General features: G+C 41.7%; 1 protein-coding gene across 3 annotated transcripts in view; it reads right to left on the bottom strand.

Moving 5' to 3' along the window:
* Positions 1-6,658: 6,658 nt before the first annotated feature.
* mib2 (MIB E3 ubiquitin protein ligase 2) overlaps positions 6,659-26,761 on the bottom strand; it is a 52,634-nt gene continuing 32,531 nt past the window's right edge. For 2 of the 3 annotated variants that reach the window (XM_083975665.1, XM_083975663.1), the window contains exons 9-19: positions 26,507-26,720; positions 25,825-25,958; positions 24,464-24,612; positions 23,792-23,948; positions 22,041-22,195; positions 14,992-15,118; positions 14,576-14,836; positions 11,324-11,502; positions 10,574-10,767; positions 10,422-10,487; positions 6,659-9,372 (exon numbers count right to left, since the gene is read on the bottom strand). In XM_083975665.1, coding sequence (XP_083831791.1) covers positions 9,131-9,372; positions 10,422-10,487; positions 10,574-10,767; positions 11,324-11,502; positions 14,576-14,836; positions 14,992-15,118; positions 22,041-22,195; positions 23,792-23,948; positions 24,464-24,612; positions 25,825-25,958; positions 26,507-26,720 — 1,878 coding nt within the window. In that variant the 3' untranslated portion in view covers positions 6,659-9,130. The remainder of the gene's footprint in view (positions 9,373-10,421; positions 10,488-10,573; positions 10,768-11,323; positions 11,503-14,575; positions 14,837-14,991; positions 15,119-22,040; positions 22,196-23,791; positions 23,949-24,463; positions 24,613-25,824; positions 25,959-26,506; positions 26,721-26,761) is intronic. The other variant, XM_083975664.1, reaches the window with a different exon arrangement.

The raw sequence follows: 26,761 nt of genomic DNA, 5'->3' as shown, positions 1-26,761 counted from the left end.
CTGGGGTTTTTTTCGCCAGGTCTATGCAGTACTTGGTTACTTGCTTGCTTACTTGTTGTTACTCGTCGGCTGGCACGTTGACTAATGTGCATGTCGAATTACAATAGGGTCCTCCCTGTGACGTTGTCACTGGCTCGGGCCCTAAAAATTATAATATAATAAATCCTAACCAGGGATAGGGGATAAGAGCCGCTACATTCATGTGAGGAGGAGGAGGAGGAGGAGGAGCAGGGATCAGATCTGTGAACAGCTCTGCCCCCTGCAGGTGACCTGAGGCTCAGGTGCTGATGCTGTTCTCACCTGTTGAAACTGAGCTAAAGCACCACACACTGTCCACCAGAGAGAACTGTAGGGATGTTGTTCTGAATGTGACACTCACAAAGTCAGCAGTAATTCACTTACATATAAGCGCCACATATTTATAAAAAGAGGCAAGCTCCTCCAGGATGGTTTGCAAACAGACAGGAAGTTTGTTTTGGTGAACTGTGATATTTTATGGGCAGGACATAACATTAATTCCTTTCATTTTTTTTTATTTTCTGTGTCACTAGATGGCGCTCTCAGCTCATCATGTCCACACAGGCTCTGAACATCTAGTAAAATAAAAACATCTGACCCACACATGACTTTATCTTATTATAAGACCTTAATCTAAGAGGGGGAGCTTATCTAGAGAGGAGCTGATTCAACTTATTTGTGGTTTTGCTGAATTTTATTGCAGCTTGGTGATTTACAAAATATACCTGTTTTTAATTATTACAGTCAAAATACACTTCAGCACTCACTCAAAGAGATAATTATAACAGTAGAAACTCGTAGAGAAACAGTAAAAAATTATATATATTATAATTATAAGTTGTATGTATTGTATAGGGTATGAATTATGATAATGTTTCTATTATATTATTTCATGGCTGTAATTTCTTGTAGGCTACATATTCAAAATAAACAAACAAAAACAAAACCTATCATATTGCCAACATAAATAATGAAATACTAGAATGAATGGATTAAACCAGGGGTGTCAAACATGCGGCCCGTGGGCCAAAACCGGCCCGGCAGAGGGTCCAATCCGGCCCTCAGGATGAATTTGTCAAGTGTGAAAATTTGAAATTGCACATATTTTTATCAAGAAATTTCAGGTTGTTCATAATATGTTTGTAAAACGATAGTTGATTAACTGTATTAATAATGTATTAAAGGGACAACGAGGAGTTTCTATTTGGTTATAAAAAAGTCTCACGTTAATGTGGATGAATCTACGCTACCCACACTTGTTAATGGGCCCATTTTCGATAAATATATCGTTTTGTCTCTATCGTTATTTTGTTATTATTAGTGGTGGTGGAAATGCTGGTCGAGCCGACCAGCTTTCTTTACTTTCGGTTTCGTGGCGAGTTATGAGAATAACGCCGCCGAATCGCTGTTTATGGTCGGAACTACGACGGTATGTGATCGTCTTCGAACCTCTGACTTTAATTCTTGATGAATGAAAACATGAGTCTGTCTTGCGCCGGTCAAAGAATTTCAGGTGCGCGCGGAGGCTCATAAATGTAGTGTGAAAACGCTTCGCTTTTCCAAAACTCCTCGTTGTCCCTTTAAAAAAGTTTTTTTTTTTTTTAAATCTTATTTTTGTTCTTTTATAGATTCATCATGATCATGCTATTATTTTACTGGTCCGGTCCACTTGAGATCAAATTGTGCTGTTTGTAGCCCCTGAACTAAAGTGAGTTTGACACCCCTGGATTAAACAATGCAAATCAAACAGAGCCAGCTGTAATCCCAAATTGATTTGAAATAATCCACGATACTGATTTCTAAAGTGTCTCTTTCAAGAAAGCAAAAGCAACTCATCATTTTGAGATGTGTTTTTTCTTCCCAAAGCTCACCTTCATGCTTTAAAGGCCCCATGGCATGAAAAATGTGATTTTGGTTATTTTTTGGTGCTTGGGGATGTCTCTGGGCCACGTATATACTGCCCCATGCATCAAACTGGTCATAAACGGAGAAACACACACTGCCCATTTGTAGGAACTGTCTCTTTAAGACGAGCAGATAGCACTTCCTCCTTTCTGTGATGTCACACACAAGGTAACTCCGCCCACCGTGAACAGTTGTTTTTTTCAATTTTTATGAATGCAGCTTAGGTTTCAGTTACTTGCCTGTGATTGGCCCGACCACATGCCACTCAAAAACAGTCAGCCAATCAGAGGAGAGGTTCTCATTCTCTCTTCTGATTGGCCAAATGACCTGTGCCTGCTAGAGCTCCAGAAAGAGGCAACAGAAAGGGGCAGTAGAAACCATATTAAGCAGATCACAGGTACTCAAAACCAATGATACATCTTGTTAGGGATATCAGCAGGTAAATAAACCCAGAGAAAAGTGCACAGCATGGGGCCTTTAAGGCATTTGAAAGTTTAGCACAACACTGTATTATGTAGTGTGTGACTATGAGGGGGAAAATGTCACATTTGAAGGAAAATAAAAACATGAGGTTGAGGTATTGTGGGGCTATTTATCACCATTAAATAATCAATAAATTATTCTGGAATCTGTGCATTTGTTTTTTATACCTTGAGAAGGATTCAGAAGAAATACAGATTAGTCATTAGTCCAGACATCATATCATACAAATACAAGTATGTGTAAGATACTTTGAATAAATAATCAGGTTTTTATGGTTCAGAGTTGCTTAATGATGATGAGATGCCTAGATTCCACATACGTTCTATTAGCACAACCTACTGATGTTACATTTAATGCACACACGCAGGTTACTTTTACATTATTATTTATTATATCGTTTTAGCTTTTTGAATATCACAGAAAAACAGGAAATCTGAGGCAGTGCTGAGGCTTCATGGTCGTTCCCAGTGTTCAAAGCTGTCATCCTGTCCTCAGAGAGGACGTCACTGCTAAAGCGCTGAGTCATATGCCAAAGCCATCTGAGCCGTAAGACAATTAGGACTAAGAAGTGGCACACAGCAGCATTTCACAGTAGACACTGCACAGATAGCAGCCGGTCTAAACGGGTTAGAGAAAACACAACCTGATTGCATCATGCTGCTGTTTACCTCCACTCAAGAATCTGAAATAGGTTAAGAAACGTTCAAATATTAGGCTACACATAAAAATTCTTAAAAGATTTTTGTTGATTCCCTAATCAAATAAAATATAGCCTATATATATATATATTTTTTTTTTTTTCAGAAAAACTTTTAAAAAAAGGTGGAGAATTGTAAAGCTTCAACAAATAATGAAAAGATTGTAAAGGAATCAGAATTAGCAACTACTCAACACCATCATGTCATGGCATTACAGTAATAATCTGCCCTCAATAAAACACAAAACATTCAGCTGTGATCACTGGAGATAAATAAAAGGTAAAAGTATTTTGGCAATTGGCTAACACTAACAAAATGAACTCTTTAGCACATCTGCAAATCTGGGAGAATCTGTTTGCCTTAATTTGCTGTAGTAAACATAGGGTAAGTGTACCTATTAAGCCCACCAAATCTGCTTTTCAGCCATTTTTAATATATACCACCCCAATTTAAGTGAAAACATTTTAGTTCAAATGATAGTCTAATGTCTAATTTGAAGTGTCAATCATTCATTTATACCAATTTTTAATGTTTTTATTGTTTAATTTGTCAAAATATAGCAAAAATCTGGCATGGGCTTAATGGGTACTTAATGTACCCTTTAAGCCCATGGGTGTTCCAAATAAGCCCACTTCATGATTTGTTGATAAATACATATATATATATATTTAAAAATCTTAACAATCCAAATTTATTCTATTAAAATATGTAATCTCTTAGCTCTCAATAGCTATTTTCATTTTGTCTCCACTCCTCTCCTCTGCCCTGTAAATGGCATTTGAAATAGGCATGATCGGCCTATTTGCTGTGTTGTCAACACAGAAAAAGCTAAACTTACAACATGTCTTCTTTGGAATGTAGCCAAAAAACTATTCATGAACAAAATAAAAATTAGAATGGAAATTACTCTTCAGTACTTAAGCTTTCAATATCTGTTGTCATTTTGTCTGTATCTCTATCCTACATTATACAATTGGCACATTTGGCCAAATTTTCTGGTCCAGCCAGCTGGTTGAAAGTGTTTTTATCTAGATTTCTGAAGACCCAATGACTGAGAGAAAGACAGTTTCCCGGTTCAATACTATTTTAAGGATAATAAATTAATCAATTTCAGTATTTACAACTAAACAAATAACTTTTTAAACATAAAAACACAGCTTAAATAGAAACAATTAATAAAATGAATGAATTGGCCGATGCAATATCACTAATATTTAAATTTGGGTATTTAATTATCTGAATTATGAAGCTGATTGATTAGGTGAGGTCAAACTTAGGCAGGAAAATGGTTCAAAAGTCGAAAGGAAGAAACTCTCCATTGAAACACAGCCAGTGGGCTTAATGGGAGCAGGTGGGCTTAAAGGGAACATCAGTGAATTACTGGTTAAAAATCGGAATATTTTTATTCTACACACATGACATTTAAAAACAACTACATGACATGAATCTATATAAGCTGCACTAACATAACATGAAAAGTTTTGATTGATCATGTATTTAAGTAATTAGCTATACTCATTTACATCTGCCCTGAATGGTGTGATTTTTTTGCTACTGTCCCCTTTAAGCCCACTTGGTAAAAATGTTAATTAAAAAATAAATAAAGATAAATATTCATATGTATTATCAATTTAACAATACAATAGGATATTCTGCATACAAAAATGTAAACTATCCATGTTTATCATGCTTTATGTCATGGCAATGAACAATGCTATGCAGTGGCTGCATAGATGCAGCATGTGGGCTGTTTGCTAGCATGCTAAAATGCATATTTCGAATTCAAAAGAAAAAATATTTCTAATTCTAGTAAAATTCTAACACATGTTTTATTTAAAGCACTAATCTCTTAAATTTTGGTAACAAATGAGTACTTAGCTAAAGTCGGAGTAGAAATATGGAATAAATATTGTTTTTTCAGGGCATCAAAATCACTGAAGTTTTTTTGCAACTTCTTTGGGAGCAGCAGGCACATGTCACACATATGCTTCGATAACTCAAGATTGACAAATCTGATTTGCTTAGAATAAAAAGTATAATTTATGTAACAAGCTGCTTCATTGGAAGAACCATGAACCAGCAAAAATGGTGATGTAGTTTTTTTTTTTTATTTGACTCATAAGTCACAAGTGGGCTTATATGGTACGTGGGCTTAATAGGTACACTCGCCCTAATGGTGTTTTACTAAATCCGCTTCTTCAGACTTGTTTGCTCTTTACTTTGTGTCTGCATGATTCATACAGTCTATGGTCTGCATACAAGTATGTGTAAAGAGTATCACAGTCTCTCTCTTAAAAATTAACATTTAAATAAAAATTAAGATTCATTTCAATTCATTCTTGCTCAACTCTACTCATCTGTGTACCACAGGCTGGCTAACACCAGCAAATGTTAACAAACACTGACCAACATTAGCTATTTTCTATTGTTTCTAGTACAGTTACATCACAGCTACAGTCAGTACATTGAGATGTCATGGTCATCACCAACACCGCTCAAAAAACCACCAAATTCAAACAAATGTTGCTTAGGCGCGCATACTGCACAGTTTAAACCGACAAACACAGGTGACAGCACCTTGTAATGAAATATTAATTTAAAAAGTCAAAGTTTTACTTGGACAGATTCATATGTAGCTTACCTGTGTCAGTAGTAATGAGTGTAGGCTGCTGATGTTGTGGTTGTGACCTGTTGCTTTGTTAGCCCAACGAGCTAACATTAGCGTCAACAGGCTAACATTAGCTTAAACAATTGGTAAAACGGGGACAAGGACAAACTTCACAACGGAAATATTTCAGGACATGTTGATAAAAACTTATGTATCAACTGAAACTCACTTACCCGCAGTCTCTGCAGATCCAGATATCTGTCCTCAAACTGCTTAGATGAGCTCTGGTGTTCCTCCTGTAGCAGACCTGTTGCTCCAGCACGTGTCATCACAATTGTTTCCTTTTCACCTGACTGCTTCTTCTCTTCATGCAGGATATCAGACTGGGACACAATATGTAGGCTACTGCTACATCAGTCCTAGAAGAATATGTAGCTACTACATGGAAGGTATGGTATTGGATAAAAACAAAAGGTCAAATCTCCAGAATATACCGATAGCCCTCTAGTGAATGCATTGGGCTTGAGATACATTTTACCACAACGTTTTTTTGTTTTTATCCCATGTTGGTACATGGTGTAGCCTACCCTACAGTATCTAGGGTCCCGTAAAAAAAAAAAAAAAAAGTTCTCTACATGTGAAAGCACATTAATGAATCTTGAACCTAACAGATATTTTAGCAACCTACATCCAATGCTGGCCGTCCAATGATGAATGAACCATTTTCAAAGAATAAAATGACAAGACAGACTATAGGCTATTCCTCATGTGGCACAGTAACACTGAGTTGACTCTGCTAAAAGTGGGATGCCAGCAAGATAATAAATAAACAAATTTGACTTGACTTATCTATAGTATAGGTATACATTTATGTAATGTTCAACTGACAATAAATTCACATTTCAGTTTCAATTTCAGTCACAATAAGACTAAACTCTCCACCAAGTGCTTAGAAAACAGTTCCATATTTATTGCAAAATATTTTTGTACAGAATACAACTGAAAAAACATCAACAGAGGAGGAATGGACAGTAAGGCCAACATCAGAACTCCAAGAGCTGAACTGTACAAACACCAATAGTAACATTTGCTGCTTTAATAGTGTTTTTGTACATAAATTGTTTCCCGCCCTCGCAGCAACCTCAAGGGGCAGAAATAAAGAACTCAAACATCCTCCCCAGTTTTCTAAAATATTATTGCCTTTGCCTGTAAATCCATCAACTTAAACACCAATGGACAATCCGTAAAATGGTCGAGATTTCTATAAGAAACTTGTTGCTCGATAGATAATGTCTCACAAAATATAAATATATACTTGTAAAAAGCTCCAAACAATATGGGACTGACAGTATTTTAGAAGTGAGAGTAGTGTCACTTGTCACTGAGAACATGAGGAGGTTTGGAGCACTACTGCTAAAGTTAGCTTGACTGCTAATGCCAGTACTGAAACAGAGTGTGCTGAGATAATACTTCTGATTTCAACCTAAAAAAAAAAAAAAAAAAAACATTAAATGTTCAAAGTTTGCTTTTAGTTTACGTCACACTGCTGGAATAATTGAACCCTCGCTTGAGCTCAGAGGGTTTAGCATAGTGCGCCTAGATAAATTCGGGCGTGCATGCCCATGCACATCCTCATGCGATTTGGCACTGATGTAAAAGTTCTTTCCCCAAAGTAAACCTCATGGTAAACACATCCCAGTCTCCCCAGCTCCTTCTCTTACATCTCGTTTTCTTTACACATAAAAAAAAGGCAGAGTGAGACAGGATACATTTTTTTCCCCGACATTCAAATGTACATCTTTAACATTGGCTCTCCCAAAATTTGGGATCTAAAGAGGACAAAATAAAACAAAATAAAAACAAAACCTCCTGTCTCTGGAAGTTTTTTTTTTTTTTTAGAAAAAAAAAATTAAATTAAGATGAAAATAGATACATTTTTTTTTCTCATATGCATAAGCCCTTCAAGAAAACACACCAAAACATTAGAAAGGATGAAGATGATGTACAATCCAGTACTCCAGAGGAGAGAAAGAGAGGGTGGGGTGGCGACTTTTACTCTGAAAAGACTTGACGAGGAAGTACTGTAGAGATGCAACACAATAAAATAATGTCATGTTTTCTCTTCTTTTCCCCTATGACTCTACACCTCACACCTCATCTGGTGGATAAACAACAAAACACCAATGTCCACCTTTAAACCATCACCATGAGCAGAGTGATGCTTCAGGGAGAATTTTTCTTTTTCTTTTTCTTTTAGGTTTTGCATTTTTTGCATTTAAAAAAGTAAGAAACTTCTCTGCAAACATTCATGTCACTAATGAGAAAATAAATGAGGATTAACAAGGTATTTTTTCTGTATTTTAAGTCACTACCTGCAACTATGAGTATTTATGAATGACCTTTTCTTTTAGTGACCCTTCACTAACATGAACATACACTGTTGCTCTGTGAAGGTGTGTGTGTGTGGGGTGGAGAGGCAGGGGGGTTCAGGAGTAGGAGTAGGGGGGGGGGCTCCTTTATGGATATCACAAGTGCTTTCAATAATTTGATACCCTGAGTAGAGGACATAGGCTTGGGGTGAATTTCAGTAGAAACAAAACAAAACAAAAACATTTTTGCCAAGCAGCAAACACCAACTGAAGAGACGTTTTTTTTTTTTTTTTTTTTTTACTAACACCACCTTTCACACATAAATAAAATCTGTACTTATCGGTACATTAAAAACCACAAAATGTATCCAGAGAAGAAATAAAACAACAACGACAAATCACCCATGACGACACAGTCATTTTCAGCTTTACAATATGCATATACTCATGCATATATAGTGTGTTTCCCCCTTTGCATACAGGCGAGTGGCTGGGGACTATAGAGAGAGACTTTACTTACAGCAACTCCCTCTGCAGAGACTAACACTGATTATTCAGAGATTGATACGAATGAGAGCAAACATAATTCACAGGACAGGCCGAGGGGAGGGGGGGGCGACAACATGAGGGACCGATTCTGTGCAGCCTTGTAAACTGAAGAGGCCAGACAGCCAGAGAGGATGATGGGTAACAGACATCCACTTAAAGCAGCAAAGATAGGACAGGCTTTATTTTCTTCTCAGGTGACCAATCAGAGTAAATCAGAGAGAGAAACAGCGTCGCCTCACGACTTCACCAAAGATTCAGTTCTGATGTCAGACGTAAATGTAAAGTAATCGGTGCCGCTCCAGAGGGGACGACTCAAAATGTAACAGAGGACTCAGCAACGTAACGTGGCGTCTTTATGTGAAGCAACATGAGCTGAGTGAGTACTTGATGATGTGTGGTGGGGACGAGCAGGTCACTGAGTTTTCTCCCTCCAAACCCTCCCCCTCCCCCACCCCTCCACCTCCATCATCCGACACCCGGAGCCGAGGGGACAGAGGAGCTCAGACGAACAGCTGGATGCGCTCGCGGATGGTCTGGCGGCAGATGGGGCAGGTCTTGAGCGCGGCGCTGCAGTCGATGCAGGAGGCGTGTCCGCACTGGAAAACCAGCTTGATGTGGTTGTCGATGCAGATTGGGCAGGTGATCCGCTCCTCCATCTGACGGTAGCGCGACTGCAGCTGCTCCAACAGGTTGTGCTGCTCCGAGTTCTCGTTGCCAGGACTGCAGTCCACCTCCGTTTGGTCTGTGTGGGAGGAGGGGGAGGGGGAGGGGGACAGCGTCAGTGAGGAACAATGTTGGTTATGGCTTGGGTTCCTAATTGGTTGAAGGGCCAGCCCTACTCTGTCGTAACAAACCGGGAGGACAGAGCAGGGCCTCCCAACAGAGTACAGTGGGGCCAGCCCCCAGACCAAAATACTGTAGATTTGATTGTTCAAAGAAACTGGGAGCTGTAGGCTTTTCAGGCTGCTGCCTACAGAGACATACAGTAGAGAAACACTGTGATCGCCCCAAACACACAGACCTTTGCTTACTGATAGCTGAATGGGAAAACACAATTTTCTTTAAAAAACGTGGATATATTGTTTTTAAAACAAATCCTATCCTGCCTACCCCAGCTTTAAAGAGGGGACAATGGATTTGTATCTTAACTATGCTACATTTTTACCTTAATTAAACAGCTTTGGAATAATTGTGATGGTTTAATAAATGGCTTAACTCGTTACGAGGGCGAATGGAGGCTCTCTGCCTTCCACTTGCGTGTCACTTATTGCGTCTCTGGGCTGAAAACCAACTTTGCAAGATCAGCGCCGCCTCCCCGGTGTCCCAGCTCTTGTCTCTGCGCACCGTGACACAAACGCACCCACGTAACCCGTAATCTCTAATTTATGACAGATTAAACTACAGTACTCAAATATACATGTCGTAACATCGATATATAACATTATCTACCGCTGTATTGCTCTCTCGCCGGCTTCGTTGTAAAAAAAAATGATGGGAGGACGGTTAGCAAAACAGCAGAAAAGCGACCAGACTTGCATAGTTCCTCTTTAATCTACTCTCCTGAGTCTGAAGTCGGGTTGGGTGATATGGCTGAAAATTAAATCTCTCTCTCTCAGTTAGGAACAAACTACAAAAGAAAGGCTTTGCAAACCGATGCTGTATGCCCACCATGTATAGCAATGTGAAACACCACCTCATCTGAAATGTCTTTCCACTGAGACCCCTTACTTTTACACAGGACGCTATGGGAAAATGACAGTGCTCCAGTAAATGCAGATGAATGTTTCTCACCTTGTCTGATTTTCTTGGTGATTGTAACTTGGCATTTGATGCATTTCTTCATTCGATGGGCGCATTCTGTTTAAGAGGAAGCAGCACATCAGTAAAGACACAAGAAACACAAAGACTATTTCTGTACAATAACTCCATTCGCCTTCACGCACCTTCGCAGGCCACGCTGTGCTGGCAGGGGCAGAACAGAACCAGCAGAGCCAGCTCAGAGCAGATGAGGCATTCGCTGGGCCCCGGCGGTGTGGGAAGAACCAAGTTGGTCATGGTGTTAGGCGTCGTGTGGACCCGCCGCAGGCTGGCGCTGCTCAGGCCCTGCCCACATGTGATGGCCTGCAGACGCTGCAACCTGACACACAAAAGCCAGAGTGAATCCCACACAGTGACACGTCCTCTGCAGCTCATTCCTGCTCATCAAACCTGCTCTTTGGTTTCAAAGCTAACATACACTCACCAGCCACTTTATTAGGTAAACTTGTCTATCTGCTCGTTAATGCAAATATCTAACAGGCCAAATACACGGTAGTAACTCAATGCATTTGGTCATGTACACATGGTAAAGATTATCTGCTGAAGTTCAAACTGAGCGTCAGAATGAGGAAGAAAGGTGATTTAATGAGTATTTCAGAAACTACTGATCTTTTTTTCCCAGAAAACCATCTTTAGGGTTTACTCAGGTCAGTGGAGAACAGTAACTAGGCAACAATAACTCAAATAACTACTCGTTACAGCTGAGATCCATAGAATAGCATCCACAACACAAGACTACTCTTCACGCAGGTAAAAACACTGGACCACACAGGAAGGAAAACCGCTGAGTGGTCTGAGGATTCTTAACTAATAAAACTAATAAAGTTGCTGGTGATTGTATTTCACAGAAGATGCATTATGACCTTCAGCCTCACCTGTGCTTCTCAGAGAAACTCTTGATGAGCTGCAGCATGATGCTGTCTGACACCAGGTCCAGGGGACTCTTGCCCTTGTGGTTGGCGTAGCCGATGTCAGCTCCTTCCTGTGCTAGGAAACACGCCATGGCCGCCCCGACGCTCAGCTCCGTGTTTCCAAGAAGACCCGACGCATTCAGCTGTGGACACACATGACGACGACCATGATGATGATGATGATGATGATGATGATGATGATGATGATGATGAAGGGAGGCGAGAAAGAAGAGAGACAGAAGTAGTTTAGTTATAATGCTAAAAACCCTTCGCTAAGTCACAGCTGATCATGAACAACGAAGATGTAATTGAAGTAAAATCAGTGTGATCCAACTGAGACTGATACACAACCTCAAATCTAATCAGTACTGAAGAACTCCCCAATAACTCATCTGCTGACGGGGGATAAAGCAGCCTGAGCACTTAAGTCTAACCACCTTCAAGATGCCTGTGTGTGTATATGTGTGTGTGTGTGTGTGTGTGTGTTGTCTTGGCCAGCTGCCACATTGTTGAGTGGGGCTGCAGTGTTTGCGGTCATGTCGACTGAAGGAAGGACGTTCTTCTTCAGTGAAATCAGCACCGACTGATGTGAACGGTGTCTAAAGCGCTGCAGCGAGTCGAGGAGTTTTAAAGGGGATTAAACAGAATAAACTGGTTTCTTGTGAGTTAATGGCTCTGAGAGGAATGAAAGAGAAGCTGTTAAAACAGAGAGGCAGTGACGTTTATGTTCCGATCCACTTCACAGGGTGGACACAGTCACAGTGTGAACAGCAACAGCACAACTTAAATTTTAAACTCAAATTTTACACAAACATTCGTTAGGACTCAAGAAACAACTGATATAATGCTGATGTTCAAAGGTCAAGGTTGCAGTGACCTCATACCACACGGTTTCGGCCACTTGAAGGTGGTCTCTCAAGAGTTATCTCAGGATAATGGAGGGGTTATACAGTATTTGAATGTATGGTTGGTCACTAGGGGACTTCCATACACTTGGACTAAAAGATGACTAATTCGATTTTGGTGGACAAAGGTCAAAGGTCACTGTGACCTCACAAAACACAACAGTAAACATCAATCAATAATCCTGGTGTAATGCCACTAAACATGCAGCCTTCGCTTTCATAAAACTTCATTAAAACCATTAAAATAACTATGTTTCTGGCTGATGCAGTAGATTATTGTTGTCTGCAACAATAAATCGTAACACTGACACATTGGCAGTAGTTGTTGTTATTGACTGCAGTTGTGACACATGGACTTTTCCCTCCACACAAAATGACTTTATAGAGAAAAACAGCAACAACTCAAAATGTCAAAGCTTCACATTAAGAGACCTGCAGGTTCAGTCAATAATTTCAGTGCCTTTGAGAATGAGTAACGCCACTTTGCTTCTTTTATTCTCTCTAGATCAATGGGTCGTCGACATGTTTACACTGTTCTGCTAAAATTCATCACAGAAACCTGAAGCAGAGCTTCATCTCATGCTGCCACACAGACTCCTTCCTCTTCCCCTTCATTACACCATCACTTCTTCTGCCAGTTTAAAGCTGCAATATGGGATTCAAGCCAAAGATGAGATCATCTTTATTTCTAAGAAAAGAAAAATCCTAAAAGGTAAAAACTTGTGGTTGTTAAACTGTGTTTCCATAGAAACAACCTCTTGACCCTCCCTCGTGCTCTGTTTACACAATAAACTAAAATGAACCCTCTCTTTAATGTCTTTCTGTCTGTCTGACTCCCTCCTTCTCCCTCCTCTTACCTTTACTCCATCATCCTCCTTTAAACTATTAATCCCTCCTCCCACCTTCAGCCTTCATTTACTGTCGTTAGGCATCTATTTATTTACTCCCTTACTCCGTCTATTTTTACTTCTCTTTCCTCCTCAGTCATTTCTTCTTCTGTCATCTTTTTTAAAGTCATGCTGTTTCTCACCTACGTTCCAGAAATACCCATAATTCAGCAGTAACACAGCGATAGCCACATCATCAAAACGTACAGTTTGTTCCTCAGAGTGTCAGATGCTCAGAACCGACAGACCAATGGCCTCGGCTGTAGACTCAGAAGAACAAGTACATGGATCTTTATCTTTATATATTTCTCTCTTTATCTTTATAAACCACTTGATAACTTCCTCCAACAGACCATATTCATACAGTGGCCATTGCTCTTTGACGTCCCGTCCATGTGTCGTCACTGACAGAATAATGTTGATTTACAGTACTGGGTTTCCAGCTATAAATAAATCTGATTATCCTGATCATTTCTATTAACAGCCTCTCAATCAGTCAGCGACAGAAACATTTCTTTTTCCTTTTCATGTTTATTTATCTTTTGTTTTTTCTGCCTCACTAAATGTATGCGTTTATTGTATATGCAACACATAATTTATTGTTATTGTTAGCGTTTGTTTCATGCTTGTTTAGCTTTTGCTGTTTTTTCTTTGTGTTATGTTTTTGTTTTGTTTTGTTTTCCTTTTCTCTCACTTTTACTTTATATGAATTGAAAAATGTATTGGTAATTAATTAAAGCAGAAGTAAGCGATCCGGTCGTTTTGGCTAACTTCTTGTCAGCCAATGGAGTTAGCAGTCCCCGCCCTCGTCCCTACGTCACCACATGCACGTGCATCCCTTGGCTGCACACACAGAGAGGACCGCCCCTTTATGCCGTTCTCTCTCCTCATTGGATAAAGGTTGTAGGATACAAGGAAAGTTTTCTCCTCGGCTTACAGCAGAGCAGAGTGACTGACAGACCCGTGTTTCGGACCAAACACTCTATATAAGTGATTGCCGTCGGAAGATATAACTGTTTAAGACTTATATTAACACAAATATTCCGCTTACTTCTGCTTTAATTTGAAAAAAAAGAGTCAGCAACAGAAAAGATATTTGGATAAGAAAAATTAGAAGCAACACCGACTCGTATTTCAAGTTAAAACAGCATATTTGACACCAACTTGCACAGTTTACTGTGCTGTACTACATCCTCTGCAAGTTAAGTAATAAAGCACTGTCCTCATCAATTTCATGTTGCGTTTATCAGTTTCCTCTTGCACCTGATCCTCCCACAAACACTGGCAACAGTTACTGACAGTTATCTGAATTTTCTTGATCTGCAGCTCTGCTAGCTGTTTGAAATTGCTCCTCTGTGAAGAAATATTAATTCTTTAAAATAAAAAACAAAGAACAGGTTAAGGCGTTCCCTGCCAGCTCTCACCCTGCAGTAGAGCGACGTGGAGGAACAGCCCTCGCTGCTCTCTTCAGTGCTGCTGGTTCCCACCGTGGGGCTCAGCATCATGTTGGCCAGCTGCGGGCGGAGCAAGGCCACGTGCATGGCCGTGTCGCCGTCCTCGTCCTCCATGTTGACGTCGGCGCCCTCGGCCACCAGCAGCTGCACCAGGTCGGTGTGGCCCTGTGTCACTGCCAGCTGCAGCGGCGTCTGGTTGCGGTTGTTGCGGATGTTGATGTCGCAGCGTCCCTGTGTGAAGAAAACGAGGTGAATTAAGGAAAAAATAAAGTTCAATCAGTCACAGGGAAATTAAAAATTGCATTACATGGTTGAAGTAAATGCGTAAAGCTGCATGCTGTACTGCGACAAGGAAAAGATGATAAGACCAGCTTTAAAAGACTGACCTCCTTGATGAGGATCTCGGCGACGTCTCTGTGGTTGTTGAGGGCGGCCAGATGCAGCGCTGAGAAGCCATCCTCCTTCTTCACATCCACCAGCTGCCGCGCTCGAGCCAGGATCTTCTCTGTGGCTCTGCAGTAACGACAACACACAACTCAGTAAGTCGGTGTGTGTGTGTATGTTTTCAGTGTGATTTCAGTTGGAAGGGTCATTGTTTGGTTTGAACAATATATCAGTTTGCATCACATTGTAGTCTAGACCTGTTGGATGGTTGCAAAAAACACTGAAATTGTATTAAGTGGAGAATCTTATATACCCCTTTAAATCTTTGCTTTACTAAACATAAATAGTACAGTCTTTAAATCAAAGTAGGGCTTAACAAGATGCAAAAAACATCATATTGTGATTGTATAGGTAGATATTGCGATTCTGATTTCCGTGTTAATCATTTTTACTTTTCATTTTCACTCAAAAAATATGAAATTGATAATATGATTTTTGTTTTTGTTGTTTTTGTGTCAAAGAAACATGTCGCAAACGCTTTCTTGAGAATATGGTGCTGCTGATACTGCACAACAAATGCAGGCTGCTGCTAAACATTCTGTGATTGAATGATTAAATTCATGAGGCTAAATTAGTTCCTGTGCATCAGTGCATCTGCAGTCAGTTGCACACAAACGCAAACGTGATCCTGTCAGAATAGGAAGCTCCTCCTGGGTCAGGCTGCAGTCGACAGGGGCTCGGATGGAGACGCAGCTGTCGACTGTTAACGAGCCGAACTGACAAGAAAACACTGAGGCACCACAGGCGGCCGGTCCTCACTAAATATAGTCAACTGACCCCTGATGTGGCCGCAGCGCTGCAACTCCCACAGTGCTGCGCTTATATTGTTGCTTCAAACCTTAGAGTGCTAAAGAAAAATAAGGACAGAATAGAAGAGCTGTGTTGACATTTGAGGACAGTGAATGCATCATCTGTCAAGGTCAAACACAGGAACCATCTTCTTGTAGTTTTCTGGGTCACACAGGAGGAACAGTTAAGGTGCAGACCATTAGCAGGTGAACTGACACCATTAAAACGTATTTTATTGTTCCGATTCATGCTGCTGCTGCAGAGTCAGGCCAGGCTGCACTGTCGACTCGTCCTCTTCTCTGTAGCTGAGTTTGCTTTATGACGTGTGAAATTGAAGCCGACAGCATCAGTGGGCACCCGGGACTCAGGGTCCTGCCACTGTGGACGCTTCAATGTGACGTGACCCAAACTTTGCGGGGACGATGTGAGGTTAATGTAAATGTAAGCTCGCCTGGATCTTTGTATGTGTGTCGCTCAGGCTGATGGATGAATGTTGTGTTTTCAGCAATAAACCGTCAAAGGGAAGCAGATGGATGGACAGCACGCCGCAGAAGCTCATTGTTTCCCGCTTCACATCACACGACGGCTCAGGATGTAAACAGGATGGCGTTACCACTTAATGTGAGATCAATCCTAAAATACAACAGCCAGCTACTTCAAAGCAGATTCAGCCATAAAGGGCTTATTACTATATAATAAAACACAGAGAGAGTAGATGAGCAACACATACAACAGAGAACATGAAGTACCTCAGACGTTACAGCTGGAGAACAGATGAGCAACTTTAAACATGTCATTTAAAGAGAATTTGATGATGATAATGCTGATGACTACCTCATTATTTTGTGTTATTTATAGAAATTGATAAATACATCTTTTAACTACAACCAACCATTCCTCTTCCAGCTACCAAAAATATTTATTTTATTTCTTTAATTTTTCTTATTTTTTGTATTTATTTGCTTTTCCATCTCCCACCGTTGAAATGCATTTATGCTTCAGTGTTTATACAGCATCTGTTCCCGCACAGCATTGACCAAACTATTAGATAGCTGCAATATTATGGAGGACAAGGGATGTCACTGGAAAAGTATTAAAACATTTCCTTAATGTCACATTTTAATAGGCGTTCAATGGGAAATACAAAACTATGTTATAAATGAATGATAACATTAATAAATGGATATGTAAAATTTTAAAACTGATGTGCAAAACAGCTTAAACACTCATTAAATTAACAATTAATGATCATGTAAAATGTATTAGCTCATCCACTAGCTAAGTCATTTATCTTCTCCATTTAGCCTCTCTATGCAGGTAAAACCCAGTATGACTGGTTGGCTTTCCAACCAATCAGAGAGCTTGTTACATCCTATGACAAATAAATGCAGGAAAAGCAGTCGAGAAAAACACAATATTATTACTTTTTCTTGAATTATTTTCCTTGAAATGTTGAAATTTTATGACTTTATTCTCACAATATGATGAATACATTTCCCTGACAGAGGAAATAAAAGTAAATACACTTAACCTGTGACTTCAAGAATCCGTCTGGAAGAGCTCACTCCACAACCTCAGAAATCTGACAACAATCTAATCTATCGCTGCTCTCCTGAATGAGGCGGCTCATCATTTCTTTATCACACTGTAAAAACGCTCAGGGACACTTGAAATGTAGCTTTAATTATAATAACTTAGAGGCTTTCTAGGTTTAGTGGCTTGCTGATACATGTTAACAACAAATGACTGAGCTGGCTTTGTTACATGTGTGGGATCTCCTCTTGGTGTTATAATAAGGCTGTTAAGGAGACACTGTTGGAGGTCATTGGTACCTGCAATGCAGTTGTGTGTGTATGTGTGTCTTTGTGTGTGTGTAGGTATTGATAGGAGGAACTATTGTCCTTGCTCTCGAGTTGCCTTCGTTAGTACAGATTCTGCCCTCGCCACTGTCTCATTAGATAGCAGTCATGTCACTTGTGTCACTTCTTTTCGCACAATGCCTCACTCCTCCGTATCATTTCCATAATCGTTACTCCTGTGTGTTCATGAATATTCAGACTCGGTCCGACGTTTTGAGGCAGTTTGTACAAACATGCCTTCTCTCTCTCTCTGTCTCTCTCTCTCTCTCTCTCTCTCTCTGTCTCACACACACACACACACACACACACACACAAACAGCCACAGGGCATCTTGGGAAAAGCTGGTAATGACTTTTCTGGAGACTGAAGTCATCGTTCGGTTATTTTTGGGAGGTTTACATCACGCCTGTTTATAACTTGGCTCTTTGGTGAAAGCAGAAGAAATGTACCGTGACCAGCACAAATTCTGGAAATGATAAAAGAAATAAAAATAAAGGATTTTGGTGCACAATCAGCTGCAAGAGTTTACGCTGACAGACCGGAGTAAACAGGAAGGAGGGTACAGAAGAGAATAGAAGAAATAGTTGTGGAAGAAAAAATAGATCTGGTTTAAGTGAGGAGAAAACAAAGAATCAACGAGGAGGTGAAATCACAGATATCCAATGGAGTGAACTCTCTTTTCCAATAAATACAGTAAACAGACCGACCATCGCATACATCCATTTGCTTCTTCTGTCACACTGGAAAAAGAAGAAGAAAAAATCTGGCCTCTTGCCGCGTTTCATTTCTTTCCCATGACTGTTTGTGAACTTGGCCTCTGGCCCTCTTTTTCCATTTCCTCACAATAAATAAATACTCTAATAAACAAAACATTCTCGTCTCTCGGTTGCAAAAACCCAATGGGAGGTCACAACTGCTCAGGGGGACGCCACACAGAGAAGCATCACAATCAGAGGAAAAAAGAGCGACACTTTGCTTCTAATAAAAACCCATTAAAGTGTGTTAATCTTTAATTCGCGCCACAGTGTGTCAAGTCGTTCCCAATCCAATTCATTCAGTTTGTACTGAAGCCAAAACAAACAGGGCAAACATGCAGAGACGCTGCACCTGTACTGGATCAGAGCGCTGTAGGCCTGCGTGGTGATGTATGAATGAAGCGGAGAACCGAGGCGATCCTGAACACTGTAAATCCTGTGTCTCTACTTCTGGCGCAGCGGCTGATGTCAGGCTAAATGAATGCTGGGGAGCGCAGCATAAACTCCCAGTGCTGCACATATGACACTTGCCAGAACAGATTGGACATTTATTAAACGACACGTCTGCTGCAGCCTCTTCTCCTCACTCACCCGCCGTCTGTGCTCAGTTGACATTCGTCCACTGTTGCACTCTGCACAGGGTCGCCCTGACCTGAGACTGTTTTCTTTGGGGGGTGGGTGGGGGGGGGGGGGGGGGGGGGGGGGGGTGATTTCTAAGAGGTCAGGGTGAGGAAATGTGGGGTCATTTGGACTAGTTTAGTGCTGCATGATGGAGAGTCTACGAGCAAACAACCAGAGGACCAGTGTGAGGTGATGTACTCTGATCTAATCTGATCTGATGATCATAACAGTGAATCCACTGCCTGGAATATAAATTATCCATCATGTTACATAAAAGACTTTACAGGTCCCTAATTGAAACCTTGAGCGGAGGAGGGGCATCGCTTCAGGGAGGGAAGTTTTTGGTGAAGCTGGTGTTTTTCATTCTTGCTTCCTTTCCTTCATGGCACCTCTTTAAAAAGGAGCCAGGGACAATTTTCCATTACATGGTTTTGTTATAATTTGGGATGGAAAGTTCATACGAGGTTGTAAAAGCCCTGGAGCAAAGAAGCAGGAACCTCAGCACGGTTAGGAGTGCACTGTAAAAAATATCATGTTAAAGGTAGAGTCTGGCGGTTTGTTCGTTGCAGTTTGTAAACAAAACATTCAAACTGGGCTTCTCCTCTCAGGCTCAACTGTGCAGCCTCCTGCCCCTGACAGCAGCAGCAGCAGCAGCCACAGTCAAGACTAGTCAGGACTGCAAAGAAAAAGGAAATACAGTCCAAGTGAAGCGCTGGAGCGGCAGGCCGATACACGGCCGTCGCCGGCAACAAAAGCCTTGTGAACTATGCTGTAACGAGTAGAAGGGCCGTTGCGTTGAGCTGGGAAGTGGGTGCTAGCGGTGGATGCTAGCCGCTACCGCTAGCGAAAGTTAGCGTTGACTTAGCGGGTGTTAGCCGTGGCGGATAGCATCTGCCGCTATTCGCTAGCATTCGGGACAGCTAGCGGGGCTAGCAGCCCTCCTACTCCTGCTGCACAGAGCTTCACCTGAGCCCCGACATTGGCTGGAGAGAAAACACAACTCTCCACCCAGAAGCATCCAAGTGCACAACAAAACAAAGCAAAAGACCAAAATACAGGCGGGGGGAGGGGGCTCTGCAGACACAGTCACCACCACACAGGACTAGAAGCCCATAGGTGATGATTAAGCAGGATTTCATTTGCATAAGTCTTGCATTTATTTTTGAGCAAAAACCTCCAGACTCTACTTAAAGAAGATGAGAAAGAATCCTTCAGAGTTGAAAGGTGATTAGTTTAAGGTGACTGACAAATGCTACGAGTTTAGAGGCTTGGTTAAAGTAGAGAGTGACTCTACATTTACATTTTGTGCATAATTTGTAGAGCAGTAATAAATGATATTTTTTTATAATAACGATAATAAGCTTCCTTTATGGAGCGCTGGTCACATAAGACTTGTAGCTCAAAGTGCTGCCCAATAAAAAATTAAATCATATGGTAAAATAAGGGCAAATGGAATAAAATAATTGCATGATATTAAAACAGACCTCTACTAAGATCACGTTTAAAGATCAAACTACATAGTCTCAGTGATATTTGTGTGGATAGGCTGATGATCTGTATGTAAATGGGTAATCTATAAATGTAAAACCTCTTTCATAAATTCAATTTTTGAGGTCACATGTGATTGTCTGCAACAAAACCCATTTTGACTTTTCAAAATAAGAGCAAGCAGTTCACAATCAATCAATCAATCAATCAATCAATCAATCAATCAATCAATCAATCAATCAATCAATCAATCAATCAATCAATCAATCAATCAATCAATCAATCAATCAATCAATCAATCAATCAATCCATCCATTAATGAACCTTTTTGTCCCCTGAAACAAGTGACATGTGCTACATCAGTACAGTTGTAAGACATGAGGTGATAGCACCTGGTTAAGGTCTTTGATAGTTGATGGTGGTGGTAACTGTTCAATCAGGTGTGCTGGATAATGACGAGCACTGACAATTCCAAGCAGCTCAGTGAGAGTTTGGGAGTGCGGGAGGAAGAACAGTGGCACATCAGAGAGGAGCCAGATGTGACAGCTGTGGGAATCAAACCTCACCATTGTGAGAACATGAACAGTTATCTTCTGTGTTTCTGTCAGGCCTGGTGGGGGCATGGGACTGGTCTGGGTCGGGTCTAGGCCTAATCTGAGCCTGGTCAGCTCTGGTCTGGAATCAGCTCATGATTAAGTGGCTTCAGTGTCAATCAGAGGACACTGAAGCCTTTGTGACAGAGGTGGGGGGGGGCAGTTGTGGTGTTTGGCCTCCAGCTCCATGGTGAAGAATAAATTGGGCTCAGCTGATATTTCCCATCTCCACTGACAGGATGTGATCTTAATGTTTTCATAAAAAATAAATGTATTTTCCTTCTGACTCTCGGCAAGACTGTTGAGGTACGTACATACAGTTTGGATTTTTGTTCTCACGTGATTCCCGCATCTGCCCTACTGAGGAACAACCAGACTAAATGCATCTTGTGGAGAATTTGGAGGATGTGGCAACGTGAGTTTTTTCCCCTGATATTGACCGTGAGGCTGAAGCTGTGTGGAAGACGAGCTCTCTATTTGTAATGGATAGCACCGAGAGTTGAACTCTGAGTCCTCATTTGAGCATATGGGAGAGATTCCCACACACACACCCCCCCATGGTTTCCACAGTTCACGTCAGACACATGAGAACAACTGAGCTGAGTAAAAGGAGCAGATGTGAGATCTGATTTGTTGACTGACTGACGACACATAAATGGATTGATTTGGTGAACATACTGGCCCATGTTTCTCTACCGGGAAGTCAGAGGGGATGAGTTTCTGAGCAGTTATTATGTGTGAAAACAATGTTAAACCACATATCAAACACCTTTGTAAAGGTTCAATTATCCCCTTACATGTGAGCTCCAAGAGAGCTCCAAGTGTATTGGTGCTTGACAAAACATCATAATATTATTTTCAATCTCTTTTATGATTTTCTACTCACAGTTTGTTTCCTTTGAGGGCAGCGTGGTGCAGCAGGTTGAAGCCTCTGTGGTTCTGCTGTGTGAAGTCGATGTTGGGCACCACAACCAGGATCTCGATGATGTTGCGGAAATCTTTAGCAATGGCGTCGTGGAGAGGCGTGTCCCCGTACGAATCCTGTGTGGGGCAGGAAAAAGAACACTGACAAAGTAAGTGGGGCTGTTCCACGCATGTAAAATGGTTGTGCAGGTGACACGACAAGTTCCAATGACTCTGTTTTGACTGTATGATGTCTCTAGTCAAATAAGAAAATAAACCACACTAACAGTCAACGTTTGCTGCACACAAACAAACTCTGGGCTGTCGTGTTTTTGGCTGAGTAGCCACACTGCTCAAGCAGAAAAAAATGAGTTAGTTATTGGATTGAGGGCCGCCTGGTTGCAGGCAAGTTAGACCGTCTGCAAAATGCCCTAAAAGAGAAAAGACGCTGCCTTAATGAGGCTGAGGGCCGAGTGAAGCAGGGTAACAGTCAAACACCACAAAATGTTTGTATCTGTGTGTGTTTTTCCAGCTGATTGAAAAGGCAGTGTGTGTGAATTTCTAGTGATATGTGCTGAACAAATGAGCAACACTGCCAGAGAGGTTTTCTTACAGCTGCCCAGATGTTCACTCAGTGGTTAACCCTCAGTCACTGGCTACTTCCTCAGACATGAGCTCACTCTCTAATCAGCCGTGAGACAAGGATTTGAACGGAGCTGCTGAGGCCCTTTCCTCAGAAATATTAACATATTTGAGGCAAATTTTTATATAAAACTGGGACATATTGGTATACTCTGTGTATTCCTGCACATAACATAGACAGTACTGTATGTCCCCATATCAAGAGTGATGCTCCTGTCATATACACTACTCACAAAAAGTTAGGGATATTTGATTTGGATGGAAAAAGTTCATGCTACAGTGACATTATATAATGAAAGTAGGGGCAAGTATGGGATGGCAATATCTTCATCTCAAACAATTTACTGAAACAAAAGCTAACAACAGCAGTGGGTACAGCAGGACAAAAAATGTAAATGTCTCAATAACTCGGCATGTGATCAAAGGATGTCCACTTCGCTGCCTTTCTGGGACTCTTCCAGTCTCTCTGTGTCTCTGCTCAACCAGCTGATGACACTCTGTGCCACTCTGAGCTCGTGCGGTTAATCGCCTTGTTAGAGAACAGCATGTTATGTTATAAGTACGGAAACACTGAACAGTTCGACATGTGCATTCAACAGTTTAGAGAAGGTCAAATTAAATTCACCTGTGAAGGTTATAGTGTATTTTAGGTGCACTCTGAAGTTACATCTGAAAGCTGAACACACCACACTTTTTGTGAGTAGTGCATATTCCAGCTGTGTGGGTGACTGTACAGAAAATCAACTCAAACTATTCAGACACAGATTTAATAAAACATCTCCCTCCAAGAGTTATTGGCAGCACAGGTGTAGGTGAGAGCATGAATCGCCGGCCTCAGTTCTGTTTCTCATCACCACTGCTTAATCAGTTCATGTTTACAAAGCCAGTCATCTGCTGTTGAGTACTTAACCTGGCATAGAGCTGGCTTCCACTTGTTTTTCATTCCACAGTGCAGAATCGAAGAGGAGTATCAAATCGAACAAGGAGTGAGCAATGAAGATCACGTCTCAGACAGAATCTAACCAGATTTATCAGCATCTGTTTTAAATAAGTGGCTAATGTGTCGGCGTTAAGCGTGTAGGGTCGTCTCACCTGGAGGTTGACGTCAGCCGAGTGTTCAGTCAGCACCCGCACGACGTCGGTGAAGCCCTTGTTGACGGCGATGTGCAGCGCCGTGCACATGGAGTTGTTGAGGAGGTTGACGTTCGCCCCTTTGCTCAACAGCAGCCGTGCGATCTCTGCCTGGTTCCTAAAAGAGTGAAACCAGAAAAAGAGGAAGGAGCTCGATCAGTCCCTCCTGCCCTTGATTTAAAACAGTGTTTTAAAACCAGTAAGCAAAATCTAACATGTTCATTCTAAAAACCTACACACAGTTCGAGGGTTGCTAACTTACATAAATATCCTTTTAAACCTGCTGCTTTTTTTTGCACACTGCTGTGAGCAACACAAAGTTGTTATTATTATGATATAGTGAGAAGCAGGACATCCTGAGCACGTGTTAATGAGGTGAGAAGAGGAGAACTGTGTGTGTGTGTGTGTGTGTGTGTGGCTGATTAAGCAACACTTAAATACCATCACTGCTGTGAATGGATTATCACATTACATGGGGAGAGACAGGCTGGGGCTCTGCTGTACATCTGTCAGACATGCACCTTACTGTGAACTCAAGCACCATGCATTCTGAAAAGTGTGTATGTATGCAAGAAAACCAAGTCTGTGTTTGTGTGTGTGTGTGTGTGTGTGTGTGTGTGCGTGAGTGCTCACCCAAAGGCAGTGTAGTGTAATGCTGTGTCTCCATCTTCATCCTTGATCTCGATGGAGCTGTTGGCCTGCAGCAGGGCCTTCACCACCTCCATGTGGCCCTGGTGAGCGGCCACCTGCAGCGCCGTCTTTCCCTGGTTCTTTATGTCCACCTGCCAGGAGCCAAAGAAAGTTTGGAGATTCATTATGGAACGATGGGAGGCCCGGACACAGACGCAGCCGAACATAGAGTGGCTGGAAATAATCTGAGCATGAACAACAAACGGCGTCAAGCACCTGACACATAATCCAAACCAGTTATGTAATCATTGAGACGCAGGAGTGCAGAACAGAACACAAGCAAAATGAAAGTTTGCTTACAGTAACATGTTATTACTATTCTCACTCATTTGTAACAGAAATATAATATTATATCAAACATAATTTAAAGTAAAATTATCATGCTAGAATGAAAATCCATATTTAATTACAGCATTCTGTTAAGAAGATAATTCAATTTAACACCAGATTATTTATAGTTTTTACTGTGTTTATTTGGAACTGCTGGTTTTCACTCAAATATTTTGATTTCACAGTTTTATATAGCATCATATTCACAGCTCTTGAAAGACTACACATCCCTATTGCTCTCAAATATCTCTGGTTGTTTGAGGCCATTGTGTGTGATAACACTTGCAAAACAATAATCTGGACTGTTTGTATGGGATTACACCCAGAAAGTTACTGCATTTTCTTCCAGGTCTCCTTTACACATGCTCTGACTGCTCTCCACAGTGGAGGGCACAGGGAGGGGGAATATCATGTCCTATTGTATGATCTGCAAAATCAACTGCTGTACCAAAGTAAATATAAATAAATGAATATATTAAAAACTAAAAAAAAAACACCCAGGAAGTGACATGCACCATGACAGGGGTGTGACACACTACCTGTTGAAATTAAAAATAATGAAAACAATTATGTCTAACACACAACCAGACTCTGCTCTGAGTGCTCAATGGGATGGCATGTGAACAAGGAAGACACACAAATACACACACTATAAGCCTCAGAAAACACTCTTCAGTGCATTCACACCCGTACTGAAGAGCTGACCACCTGAGACAGATGTCAACACCAGGTGTGGACGGGGCCTCTGAGAGTGAAAGGACAGAGTCGTGGGACAGTAGCACCGAGATGAGATTTCTAAGAAGCACTGTGCCGTATTAACAGTCAATTATTTCAGTCTTAAACTTCTTCTGTATCCAGTGCTACAGTTACTCCGGCCCCTTGAATTCCCCACCCCCCTCGTCGTGGTGCGCTGGTGGACGGCGCTCTTGGAACGGGCAGTGGACTGCAGCAAAGAGAAGGAGTGCTGCACTAACCTTGTCAGGGTATTTCTGCACCAATTCCCGCACTTTGCTGGCACTGCCGTGCGCTGCCTCGATGACCAACCGGCTGGGATTGTCCGGCTCCGTTGACTGAGACAGCAGCTTTTCCAGCACTGAGATAACAGATCCTGGACACAGGGTGAGAGACAAGGGGGCAGATGGGAGAGAGACAAAGACACATTTGTTAAGCACAATCAGTCCAATATGAAAAACAGGGTTAGAAATGTCACTGCAGAAGGCAAAGATAGCATCACACGGGTTAAAGTTTGTCGAGGCCCAGCTCAATGAAAACCACAGGAATGAGTCAAAATGTCCCTCCATGCACACACACACATGCACACACATCACTGTCGACACCCTCCCATCCGCTGAGGTGAACACATGCACAGAACAGATTCAATGGTGACTGAGAGAGCTGCTGAGAAGTTGCGACATGATGACAAATGTTTGCTGTGCCGCCAAAGCCTCTCGCTGTCAACATGCAGGATCATGACATGCTACAGAGAAGCACAGCAAAGGAAATGGACACCCTGTCCACACACTGCTGAAAGAGACAGACAGACAGACAGACAGACAGACGGACAGGGAACCGCAGTCGTATGTGAGGGCATGCGCGGCAGAGGCAGAGCTGAAACGGAGAGCAGGGAGAGGTGAACGACTGCAGAGGGGGGGAAACCTGGAGCTGAAGTGTTAGAGATGAGCCCCCTCGTCCCGGCAGAGGCCTTACTTCCAGATTCGTTGGGATTCTCGGCCGTCATGAGGTTAGCGTCCACCTCCACAGGCTGCACCGAGAGGCACGCTGGATTGAACGTCCACGTCTGAACTCCAAACGCCACCCGCAGGTCACCGTCCGCGTACACTTTCAACACCTTCCCGACCTGGCCGAGAACCTAGGACACAAAGCAGTTGAGTCAGATTGATGTGGCGCCGG

Source organism: Trachurus trachurus (assembly GCF_905171665.1).
Source record: "Trachurus trachurus genome assembly, chromosome: 7".
NCBI classification, from domain to species: Eukaryota; Metazoa; Chordata; class Actinopteri; order Carangiformes; family Carangidae; genus Trachurus; species Trachurus trachurus.
Note: the sequence above shows the minus strand (reverse complement) of the source record. Positions and strands in the feature narration are given on the sequence as shown.